Genomic DNA, 13,107 nt, shown 5'->3' with positions numbered 1-13,107 from the left:
AGTTTTAAATCTTGATTCTTGACAGTTAAAGCCCAATATTGGAGCAAATAGTCTTAACAGCAATCATCAGTCCAGCTCAGCACACTCTGTTGTGATTATCTGGAAATCTCTTCAACACCTATTGTGAAAGAGATGAAATACTTTCAATAAACTGGTTTTTTTGTGACTGTTAAAAATACAAGCATATCTCCATTTCTATTATCAACATGCTAATTTTGCCTAATTAGTTTACCACCATAAAATTCTAGTACAGATGCATAAAGTCTTTCTAAAAATGGTGTGTACATACGTCAAGACAAGTTGTGTTCTATGTCCATTTTAATTTGTAATGTTTTATCTTTTCATATAGACTTATGTGGAAGAGGTTTAATTTTAGTTCATATTTTGTAACAATAAGTTATTTTGTTGGGGTTTTTTTGTCATTCTGATTAGGTTACAAACCTAGGATTTTAATAATGGCTTGGATCCCTTTAAATATATTGTTATATAAAACAAAAGGGTTTGGTTTTTTTCTCATTTTGGGCTATGGTTTTTAAAGGCTGTTCTGTGACATAACAAACCTCTTTGCCAGACCCTGATGAGCACCAATAAAGGCTGGATTACTTAGTAAGCACTCTCTCAAGCTCCCCATGATGGAAGTCATTTCCCTGGTCAGAAATGATGAATCTCGTGGCTTAACAGCACTACTGTATTGAAGAGAGGAGACAAGGCAGATTGAGATCACAGAATAGTTTGTGTTTGAAGGGACCTTTAAAGCTCACCTAAGTTCAACCCCCTCCAGTGAGCAGGGACATTTTCAACTAGATCAGGTTGGTCAGAGCTCTGTCCCTCCTGAATTTGAACGTTTCCAAGAATGGCACATCTACCATTAGGAAGCATGACATGAAATAAAAAAAACACTGCTTCTCTTTTCTCATTTAAGCTCTTTCTCGAGACTAGGTGGCTTGCTTTCTCTCCAGTACCTCCTCACAACGTACCTTGAGTCACACCTGAGACTTGCACAAGTTGCTCTTCATCGTAGTAATGAATCACACGTGAGCATAGCAGATGTTGGTCAGAGTTTTTACATCTCAACTTTATCTTTTTCTCAGGTTTATAGCACTACTACTTTTAGAAGAAATGCTGCCAGATATGGTAAAAGATGAAAAGTTGAATGTATTTTGGGATATTGTCTTCAGCCTCCAGTAGATACCAGCACTCAGGTGTTAGCATTCATTTCCCTGTGTCTCAGCCAAAGTCCCTGTGCTTCTGGACTCCCTTTTCTCTTGAGTCCTCTGAAGTGTTCAGCTGTTCTAGGGCATGGTGGAAGGCTTAAAATACACTATAAGCACTGAAAGTCTAAATACTCAGCTCTGAGAAGCCGTGCTGATGTGGGAGAAAACATCTCCATAGTTCTCCTGAGTGAGCAGAATTCAGCAGGCAAATAATACTTCTAACCCCACTGTATTTCCTCTGTATTTCACATGAAATTGTTAGTGCTTCTTCAGACTGGCCAGACTTTAATGCCCCCATCCCCTTCACTTGGCGAGGATTCTGTTACAAGGCAGGCACAGTTTCCTGGAAATTCCACTCTGCTGGACTGTTATATTAGTGGTGAAACACCAGTTTTTGCTTCAAACAACATTATCACACAGAATTACACTGAAAATGACATTTCAAAGCACTGCTTCAGATACACCATGAACACTTCAGCTCTTTGCAGGCTGCCCCTGCAGAAACCTCCAGGAGCTGCTGAGGGGGTGGATAAGGATCATGTCTCCAGGTGTTTGTATCAAATCACAGCGGAGGCAGCCTGGCCTTGAGTTCAGCAAAATCTTCTTTCAAAGGGAGCAGAGCTGAATGAACTGGAAGTCTCCCATTAATTTCATTAGTACCTGTCCAATAATGGGGGATGATCCTGCTTGAAAGGGCTAAGATTTACTGGGGGTGTGTCTGACATGGGCTCTTTGTCAGCCTTCACCCCGCTGTTAGCAGGAGGCATTTTGGGTTTTGTGTTGGGAAACAGATACAAGCAAGGCTGAATCATGTTAAATAATGCCCCTTCAGAATTATTCTAAGAGTTACAAAATGGGGAGGGAAGGCTATTTTATTTTGTAGCTGGTAAACATGTGAAACTAATTTTCTCTCCCAATTGTAGTACTTATAACACTGCAAAGAACTTTAGAAGTCTCTAAGAACTACTAATTTAACACTTCCTGAAAGTAATACAGGATTTTTTTACCAGTTGTTCTAATTTTTTGCCCATCTGAGGTTTTGTTCACCTCTTTTCATTACGTGGATACCTTGTGAGTATCCTGTGCTGTGATATACACTGCAAGATATGTTATTTTTTGTTCAAAATTAAAGACATTCCAGGTAATTTTACAGTTATAGGCTAATACCCAATCAAATAGGACCCCCAGTGTCTACACAACATGAAGCCCTGTAATTTTTATCTTTTTGACACAGTCTAAACTCCAGCAAACCCGATTCAATCTTTTATAGTGTTATATTTTGTACTTAGAGCAATTAAAATTGGTTCTCATCATTTCAGTGCATGACTGCATAAAAAGAAACAAGTTACACAATTTATTTTAATTAGATGTAATTTATACGTCTGTGTACAAAATAAAAATGAATAAATTTGTGATTGCAAACTGCCTAGCTCAATTTAAAAATGCATGAGATCTATTCCTAAGTTTCTACATTCAAGCTGAATTAAACATATAAGATAATCTTTAAAATGAATAAGTAATACAGATTTAATACCTTTTTCTGAAAAAAACCCACCCTCGAATACCTGGAAAATGTTGGCCCTCTAAGCTAAATTTTCATATGGTTATAGAAAACAGTTATGCATTTTAATGGTAAATTTCTATCCCAAAATCATAAATAAAACATGCATGTTGATACTAACATCATCTGCTAAAAAGTCTTAATGTATTGCAAACGAGATGAAAACTTCATGTTTTGCTGCTTAAAGTAAGAAGTTAAGGTATCAGTGTATGTTCTAGTCCTTTCTTGTTTTTAAAACAGTATCTTATGTTATAAATCTCATCAAACCCTGTGAAATTTCACATTATTTGGGACTTGAGAACTATTTCTGGGTTTGAATTCCATCTCTGCTGATGCAAACATGAGCTTGGTAAATTCTTTCTCAATCCATAGACGTTACTGAGGTTGTGTGGGGGTGCATAAATGTTCATAAGATGTGGGCCATGGATTTCCATCAGAATTTCCAGAGCTTGTTACAGATATGATCCAGGAATATCTGATCCAGATATGATCCTTCTATTTTAATAGAATTTCTGCATTCTAACGAAGAGTCAAGCTGGAACATGATGGAATGGAATGTAAAGAGAGATGAATGATGTAAATATAGTCAAATAGATTTTTATGTCTAAAAGAGCTGCTGTGCTGCAGAGGTTCAGGTCCCATGTTGTTGCTGTTGTATCCAGCCCTTCCACTGCACAATTATCTTGTTTTATGAAGAACATCTACATGCATTTTTCCACGGACATTTATACACTTGGGCTATGTAAATATCTATAACATAAGTGTTGAAGTGCTACAATATTGCTAGTATGAGGTACATTAATTGTTTAAGTAATTAACACTTCTTTTGTTCACCTCATATAATTTTTCTCAAACTGAGACTCCATTAGCTTGTTCTGTATTGTGTGCAGACATCAAGTCATTACAACAGTTGACACAAGAAAGCCTTGAGATGTGTGACACTAATTAAATCAAAATCTCCAAATTAAAAATAGGTTCCTTATAACTAATGAGGAGTGACCATCTACATGAGACAATATTCATTTTTTACTTCATTGATCATAAATTATTTTTAGTGGGTTGTAGTAAATCACCTAAAAAATCCATTAGCAAAGCTTTTCTGTCCCTGCAAGTACAAAGAATATTAATTATTTTTGCTGCCTGAAAACACACTTTTTTTTCTTCCTCTTCCTTCAGTCTTCATTGACAAATGTTTGCAAAGCAATTCTCCAGAAATAACCAGGGATTATAAATTTGCAATGGCTTTGCTTATGTAGGTACATACAAGGACCTTCCTTTGTATTCTGATACATCCTATGCGCAAGAGCTTAATAAAAGTGTGGTTTGGGTTTTTAATTTTTAGGGACTGTAACAAAGAGCATAAATTCTCTCACCTATGTGGTAAGTTTTACTGCTCAGCTTGAAGCTGTGGTCATTGAGAGAGTATATAAAAATACTAAAACTCATTGATCTGTAACTGTATTATGTCAGGCAGTTGTGATGTAAGATTATCATAGTGAGAATTGTTTTTTGTTTTTAATCAAAAATCACTGCCGTGCTGAGCCTTGGCAGGCAAGATAGAGACTTGGTTTTTAAGAAAAATTCATGCTAGAATTTTTGTGGGTTCTTCATTCTTCTTGCTTCCAAACAACAACCTGATATTTTTATTAGTATTTTCTGACTGCAAAGAGCTTGGTGGTTTTTGATAGCTTGTGTGAGATAATGCTTTATCTTCCATACTATGTAACTTTGCATGGTTATATTATTCCACTTATGACAATTTTAAATGAAAATTTTAAGGTGAAGGGTGAAATTTAGGAACATTGAAGAAATACCAGAGGTTTAAAAACTGTGTGAGACCCATTTCTAATATTTAAATTCACAATTCCAGGGTATTATAAGATGGGGAATGGAGAAGGTGATGTATGGTATTACCATGCTAGTAGGTCATATGTGCATATGAAGCAGCAGAGAGAATAGAATGTTTTGATTTAAGCAAAATGGCAAAATTTAAGATATTTACCTTAACTTTAGTAAAGGCCAGGTATTTAAATCATAAAAATATAAAACTTTTGGACTTTTGGTCCTTGTCTGTTCCTCTGTAAAGTTAGGTGTTTGCATTACCCTTTCCCCTAAACCTAATTTTCATTCTGGTACAGTGTGGCAGTCTTAAAGCACTATATATTTATTAATTGATTTATTATATTAATCTTCTGACACAGAGGGAAAGAATATTGGAACTCCCCAGGCTACTTCAGTCTCATTTCCTCTCCACTTCTCTTTGCCATCATTTGTTCTCTGTTTTTTCTGTAACTAGAGAGGCTGCAGAACAGTCAGTGAGGAGTAAGGTTTGGTGTTGCCTTTGTGGCCATGGATTTCACTGATCAGCCTTAAACTTGTTTTAAAAAAATAATAAAACAAGCAAACAATCAAAAAACAAACAGACAAACAATCACACTGCCATGGTATTCAATCCTTAGCACTGTTAAGGATTAAACTTAGCCCTGTTCAGTGGAAAATTACTCCAGTCTTGTAGAATTGTTATATTAGATATTTTTAGGCTGAGGAGGTGTTTTTTCCCTCCATTTTCCAGGTGAATTTTCTATTTGAGATAATTTTGGGATGCAAAATGTCCAGTTTAATTTAGGAATACAGGTGGACTTGCTTCTATGAGCTGATTTTACTGTTATCAGTCTGAATACCTCCATAGCTTTTATAGCTTTGTTAGGAACATTAATGTTAGGTGAAAACCACTTTTAATTCAGGTCCTGATTCTGGTGGCTGCTCTTGGCCTGACCACCCAGAGAGCATTATTCTGGCTCCAGCTCCATCCCAGCCTGTGTGCCCTGAGGGATTTTGGGATAATTATCCAAAACTGAGTTGTTTCAGAAGGATTTCCTCTACCTCTTTTTTCCTCTTCATCAGCCTTTGTGCAACCTTCAGCATAGCTTTTCTCCTCTCTCTAGTGACTATCAGCTCCATTGCAGTAGAAAGGATGAGTCCTGTGGCTCTGTTAATTATTTACATCTGTGTAGTGAAGATGAGCAAGTGTCTGACACACAGAAAGTAGTACTCAGGAAAAAGATGGCTAGAGGGAAAGTGTTTGCTGAGGGCCAACTTAAACAGAGCTCCTGACAGAGCTGTTATCGTGGCAGTATGCAAACAATGTTCATGGTTTGAAACCAAAAGAAGAATTTAAACAATTAAAGTTGCATAATCTTAGATCTTGACTGTCTGCTGTTTGATTTTGTGTAATCACACAGAGAAAGAGGTAAAGACAAGCAAGTGTAGAGCATCATAAACCCAATATCCATATGCTGTGTGTTGCACCTGTGAGTACATTTGTACATAATACCACTGCCGGTGCTAAAAGCCTGTCATAGGAATATAGAAATTGGAGTTTTGTGTGCCATATGAGGCTTGTTAAGCTTTATAATTAGATAACCTTTTGAACTATTTTGTCTACCATAACACACAAAATTGGAACCCATCCTTTGGAACGGGATTCTAATGTGGTTTTCTTTTTCTTATTTTTTTTTCTTTAATTACGAGTTTTTGAAGGACCAAATTTTATATCATAGAATCACAGAATCATTTAGGTTGGAAAAGTCCTCTAAGATCATCAAGTGTAACTGTTAACCCATTACCACTGAGTTCACTGCTAAACCATGTCCCCAAGTACCACATCCACACGCCCTTTAAATATCTCCAGGGACGATGACTCCACCACTTCCTTGGGCAAACTGTTCCAATGCCTGATCAGCCTTTTGGGAAAGAAAGTTTTCCCAATATCCAATCTAAACCTCTCCTGGTGCAACTTAGGCCATTTCCTATTGCCCTGTTCCTTGTTACTCGGGAGAAGAGACTGACCCCCATCTCACTAAAACCTCTTGTCAAGAGAGTTGTAGAGAGTGATAAGGTCCCCCCTTGAGCCTCTTTTTCTCCAGGCTGAGCCCCCCCAGCTCCCTCTGCTGTTCCTGGTACCCCAGACTCTTCCCCAGCTCTGTTGCCCTTCTCTGGACCTGCTCCAGCCCCTCAAAGTCTTTCTTGTAATGAAAAGCCCAAAACTGAGCACAGGATTCAAGATGTGGCCTCACCAGGCACGACCAATGCAAATCTTTGGTTGGATTTGGGAAACTTTGCCGAGTTGACACTCCTGCTTTTATAAAGAGAGGGCAGAGATGAGACACTTGTCGCTGGACGCATCAAGGCTGTGAGTCAGCGCAGATGACTGGTTTTCAAACTGTGGTGACTCAAAGCCTTCTTTTGATTTCTGAAGTTCTTAATTTTCTCTTTTGTTTCTGTTTGTTTTGGTAGTGCTTTCTACAGCCTTATCTCCTCTCTTACCTTTGGCCATAAGTTGTGAGGGTGTGCTATAGATATAGTAATTCATTTGTCACTGGCTTTATTCTTTCCTGTGAAGTATTATTTTGGAGTCAGTATGCTCTGTCTGCGAGGTCAGAGGCTGCAAACAACACAATACTTCTGCTACTTTCCTCTTCAATTGTCCACATCTTACTATGTTTAATATTCTCCTTCCTTCATGGACTGCTGAATACCTGAATTAATTAATTGAAGGTGACTTCAAATTTATATTAATTATCAGTCTACATGGTTGAATAAAGCTCATGGATAAAACTAGCAATGAATAAGGTGTTACTTATGATAGCTAAATCCTTGTTAAATATGAAATCCTTTCTTTGCATATATATGATAGCAGAGTAAAGATTTTAAGTAATTTCCATACATTTATCCCAATGTTTCAAAGATATTGAAAGTGTAAATCTTGTCTGTGTGAAAAATTACTTTTTTAAAGCAGTTATGAGACCATGTGTGTATCTGTAGAAATTAATATGTAGTATTCAGCCTTTTGGAAGATTTCAAAAGAGAAGTAGGAAGATTTCAAACATTTCACTAAAAAAAAAAAAAAAATAATCATGGAAGTATAGTCTCTTTTTCCCATTAATCTGTAATTTTCCCACAAAAGCAACTTCTAATGGCCATAACTTAGTTAACAGAGAGAAAAATCCTCACAATCTTACATGTGTGTTTGACAAGCCACATACTGTATTGTACCATAGTGCTTTTATTTAAGCCCATATTTACCCAGAGAGATCCCAAAATTTGTGTGGATTATTCTTCTGAAGAATATAATTGAATTCAAGAGCTGTGGAATAAGGTTTTGTTCAGGATAACTGCTCACTGTGGAGAAGATTCACTCCATAAAGACACTTAGGAGAGCAGGAAGGATCTGTAAGTCACTGATGTACAGCAGGAATGGGAATTTTGAAGACATCCTAGAGTTTGGTATAATTAGTTCTTATGGCTGGGGACAGCTCAGGATTAGAGCTGCTCAAGAGATGCCAGTCTTGAAGTAAATTGGATGCAGTGATGTAAAAGGGATGTACCACATTTGGCTGCCTTGTCTTTTAGTTAAAATTCTAACTAGTGGCCTAAGATGTTGAAGGAAAAACACTTTGTAAAAACTCAGCTGAGAAAGGCAAAGGTGAAAAAATAAACAGAGAAGTAGCAGATTTTATGTTTTTTTTTGTCACAGTTGTCAAATAGGAACGTCTCTAAATGAGTTGGCAAGAAGTGGGGAATGTGTTTTACTGTAATAACATTTTGTGGACTTTGAATTTGTGCTGGGCTCCCTAGTATGTCTCCTTTTGCAAATATCTTTTTTTTTTCATATTTTGTAACCCCTTAGAAAACTAAACATAAAAAGTTGTACCTTTACTTGCATTAAATTAGAGTGTTTCTAGAAGAAGGAAACATACGTCATGAAATAGTGTTCCTCCATAATTTTTACTAATAAACACTTCTATATTGTTTATGGTAAAAAAAGTTAGTGGAAGTAATCAACTTGTAGATTCTTGGTTGTATTCTCTGGTTTGAGATTTAGTATAACACTGCCTGAAGCGAGGGAATTTCGGTTTTCATTAAGCACAAGCTTAAGACAGATACCATGTCAGAAGTGAATGATAAAATGATAGTTCTGGTAGGGACCTTTAAAACTTTCTCATGATGGTTCTTTAGTGTGAAACCAGAGCTCGTGTTTGGTTCATCCCATTGTCTCCTGCTGGAGGATTCACGAGGACTCTCTTTCCATCCTTCCTGACGTAAGAGCACTTTCTCTGAAGTGAACTGCACTTTCTCTGAAGGGACTTCAACCTGTGAACTGCACGGGTATTGCCAAAATATGATGCCGTTTTCCTCTGTGCTTTCTCACATGCTGTGAACAAGCAGTGAGCGTGATACGGTGTGACCAGATCAGAAATGGTGTCCTGGCTGATTCAACAGCCGAAGAAACCCAGATCCAGAATGAATCTCTTTCCTTTGTTTAGCCTGCCTACCCCTGGGCACAGGCTGCTTTCTGGAGGATTTGGGGAAAGGAGTGGTGATCTGTCCACATGGCCATTCCAGGGCTGTGCCTAACCTTGGTACCCTCACTGGGTGCAATACTGACCCCCACCCATGGGTGAACACAGTACCTCATCCCTGGGGAGGTGCCCAGTGCTCCAGTCACCCTCCACTTGGGCTGGGCCTGCAGCCCAGGGGTAAAAAACTCTGTGGCCCTGGCTCAGCTCCTGCCACTCCGCTCTTTTCCCATTTCTCAACCATCTGTTAAGAGACAATGACTCAAGGAGACAGCTGGATTTTCTGCTGCCTGACCCAGTCTCTGAGCTGTGCAGCACTGCGTGAGCAATGCTGCTTCCATCCTCTTTGTCCTCCAAACAGCATCCCAGTAGGAGTGTTTGAAGCATCGAGATGGTGTATTACCATAATTGCAGCCAGTAGTTTTGACTATTTTTCCACCAACTGGCAAGGCTAGGAATTATTATGTCTCTTGAAGGGAAGAAAAGACACCATCCGTCTTTTATATTCTTTGTATTCTTGCACTGATGTAAAATACACTGAGATTATTTTGAAGAAGAACACTTTTAAATTCCTTTTCCTGAAGTTCACTTGATAACACTGCCAGAAGTGGATGTCTGTTAAAGGGAGAGGGAAGAGGAATAAACAAGATAAAAAGCTACTCATCTTTATTTGCATTAGACATTTCAAAAAGTGCAGCAGCTGGGAAGGATTCAGTGGGAAAAGCAAGTGCTGCTTCAAAGTATCACAACATGCAGCTTGCTTTGGCGTAATTTTTTTTTTTATTCAGTGAGGGTGGTAGGAATTGTGGGCAGAGTGTGCTTGGAACCTTCTGTCTTCTTCCACTGACATTGATGATTGAGACCTGTTAACTTTTAGAATCATTTTGAGAACAAAATAAGTCACAAAACTTCTATAAAACTGGGCTTTTTGGGACTAAAGTTCATCTACATTTTTAAGTCAAGTTGACTTCCAAAGCATCATGCTTGTAAACAAACACAAAGTACATATGAATTTATCTTAATCATATGAATAAATTAATGGCTTCTAATCTTCTGCTTTCACAAGTGGTGCACAAAATTTCTCTCGGAAAAAAACATTATGAGTAATACTTCCTGAAGCATATTTCAGTTTCCCCTCCTATGTTCCCAATCAAAGAAATCTAATTAGGAGACTCCCCTACTATACTTTGAGTTAGAGAATGTATTTAAAATTGCAGGATGTTTGTGTGCTGAAGGAATATTGTATTTTAAAAGCAAGAAGCATCAAATTAAAATTAAATCCCAAAATCTTGATAGAAAGGGGCATATCAGACTAGGCTATTAAGATTTTAAATGCTAATTAAGAGATTCATTCTTTTCACTCATAAAATTTAGAAGATATATATATTTATTTATACAGTTTTGGTCACAGATCTCAAGCTTTCCGTTTGATAAGGTATGAAAGCCCTTCTGCAGTCTTGGGTTTATATGTAAGTAATGCAAGTACCATGGTTGACATGTTCACAGGTCTAATTTTTTTTTAAAGAATGTTCTCAATTTTAGAAGAAAAAAGATTTTTTTCACTCCTGACCCCCTATCACAGTTACTCTAACACAATAAATAAGCAAGTTATTACTGGCAAATCAGAAAATTAGTTTGGTTTTGTTAAATGTTTTTTTGGGGAGGGGTTGTTTGTTTTGTTTGTTTGTTTGTTTTTAAATCAATCAGAACCCTTTCTAAGAGATAAAGGAAGGAGATCCCTGAACTCCCTCAAAAATCCCTATACTTTACACTTCAGAGATAAGGGGACAGAGATAAGTGATTGCAGCGGGGGAGGTATCCCAAAGGGAACAATCATAGCATCCTTATACTCTCCCTGCCATCCTGGGCTGTGCAGTTCCAGAGGCAGACTCCTGGGGTGGAGCAACAGTTTTTCTGATCTAATGCAGCCATAAATATGTGACATTTATATGTAATTTCATAAATATCTACAATTATCTGCATAGCGCAACAGTGAAAGTAAATACTGGTACCTGTTACTCTTGATATGATTCTTGATAGGCTATTCACAGGACAATTGAAAATCTTAAGATACGTTTTAGTGTCTGCAAAGCTTATTTCAGCAAATGTAAAACACCTGTATTTTGGGGAATAATCCTCTGACCCATTGATTTCCTTTTAATTACAGGAGTCATTTCTTGATGACTTTAATTCTCCTAAATACACTCATGACAATGCAGTAAAATCTGCAAAATTAACTAATACATGGAGTGATGCCCTTAGCTTTAAAAAGGGAATGAAGTGTAGAATTTTCTTTGTCTTGCTGTGGATGTAAAAACACGTATAAGAAATTTTCTATCTGGTTTTTTTTTTTAGGTCCTGAGGAAGCAGATTTCAAGTGCACCCCGAATTTTGTCAGCTGCATTGGTACCAACAAATGCATTCACTTGTCCCAGCTCTGCAACGGTGTCTATGACTGCTCTGATGGGTATGACGAGGGAGTTCATTGCAGGGGTGAGTAAATGTGCTCAGGAAAAATTACTTTAAGCTGGAATCTTCTATTGTATTTTAATTTTGAATTCAAAGAGAACCAGAACTTACTTCTTTGGAATACATATACATACATATATATGTGTGTGTGTGTGTGTGTGTGTGTATGCATGTAACAACCAAAAGCAAAACTCACAGAGACATATTTTAATATTATTATTTTAATGTTATTATTTTAATTTTATAAATATTTTGCATGAAAAAAATGCAAGTAAAAGCACAAGTTTTCAGACTTCATGAGTTACTAAGCTTGTGTGATGGAGATAGTTATATCAAAAGAAGGATGAGGAAGCTGTTTTGTAGTGAGCAGCATTTGAGCAGCACACTGTTTGCCAGGATATTTTTTTTCCTTATAACTTTTTTTTTTTAAACAAAAAAGCAAAAGAAAACCACTGAAAAATACATTAAATTTGCTAAGAGCATTATTTTGGGTTGAAGACCTGCTTTTGGGAAGATTTTACTCTAATAATCTACTGTTTAAGAGTGTAGTTACCAAATTCTGACAGTAAGAAATCTTGAGCAGAAGTTGGTGGAGGTCAACTCTTTTAATAGCTCTGCTACTCAGGTGACTTACTGAGGTCTGCCTTGGGGATAGTTATAAGTCCAAATCTTCGATACCATGAGTCAGTTCTTTTCTATCAGTAGATTTCTAGATGAATGATTGTTGATGATCCTCAACAGATCTCTTGTTCAAAACCAGAAACTCAGAGACAGGTCCTGGGACTTTTGCCACAATCCGACATGACAATATACAGTAAAAGATACAATTAATGGTATAGTTCAGAAAGTTAAATTAGAATTTAAAATTTCATGTGGGCGTATTTTTGGAGCTGTCAGAGTAAAGTCTAAGTCGGCACCAAAAATAAGCCACATGGAAAAAAAACAAATTAAAATAAGAAAAAAACCAAACGCCATCTGGAGTTAATCAGTGTAATACTGCTGACTTCACAAAACTACCAATGGTTATTTTTATATAACCAGGTAAGGATACAGGCTGTCATAAGATATATGACAGTTCTTATTCACAGTGATAGGAATCATTTCTCTTCTTGAAGGCTCAACTTCTGATTAGTCCTTATTCGATGAGCATTGTATAAAATTAAAATTTGTGTCAGCATCTTGGTTTTAGCACTGGTCCCAGAATCCAAAAAAACCCCAGAAATTAAACTGGCCAAAGCAGTGTTTGGCCCATACTGAAGCCTTCTGATGATGCAGGTGAGTGTTTTTCAGAGGACAGCATTAATCCATTAAGCACTGTTTAAATGTATAGTCTTCAAAAATTCATGTATTTGTATAAATTACTCTGGGTTAAATGGCAGAGGATTAAAAACTTCCAGTGCTGAAAAATTATTGCATTATAACTGTCTTGTATTTTTATTGTGTTTTAACTCTTTAAATCAGGACACTGAAGTAATTAGATATGAATAGGCTAAAAATAAAATCC

At 37.0% G+C, this 13,107-nt stretch overlaps 1 protein-coding gene across 5 annotated transcripts in view; it reads left to right on the top strand.

Moving 5' to 3' along the window:
• Nucleotides 1–13,107, top strand: part of LRP1B (LDL receptor related protein 1B) — a 675,815-nt gene that overhangs the window by 263,166 nt on the left and 399,542 nt on the right. For all 5 annotated transcript variants that reach the window (XM_017830208.1, XM_017830207.1, XM_017830205.1 and 2 more), the window contains exon 2: nucleotides 11,490–11,627. In XM_017830208.1, the coding sequence (XP_017685697.1) occupies nucleotides 11,490–11,627 (138 nt within the window). The remainder of the gene's footprint in view (nucleotides 1–11,489; nucleotides 11,628–13,107) is intronic.

Source organism: Lepidothrix coronata, unplaced genomic scaffold (assembly GCF_001604755.1).
Source record: "Lepidothrix coronata isolate B3197 unplaced genomic scaffold, Lepidothrix_coronata-1.0 Scaffold175, whole genome shotgun sequence".
Taxonomy (NCBI): domain Eukaryota; kingdom Metazoa; phylum Chordata; class Aves; order Passeriformes; family Pipridae; genus Lepidothrix; species Lepidothrix coronata.
Note: the sequence above shows the minus strand (reverse complement) of the source record. Positions and strands in the feature narration are given on the sequence as shown.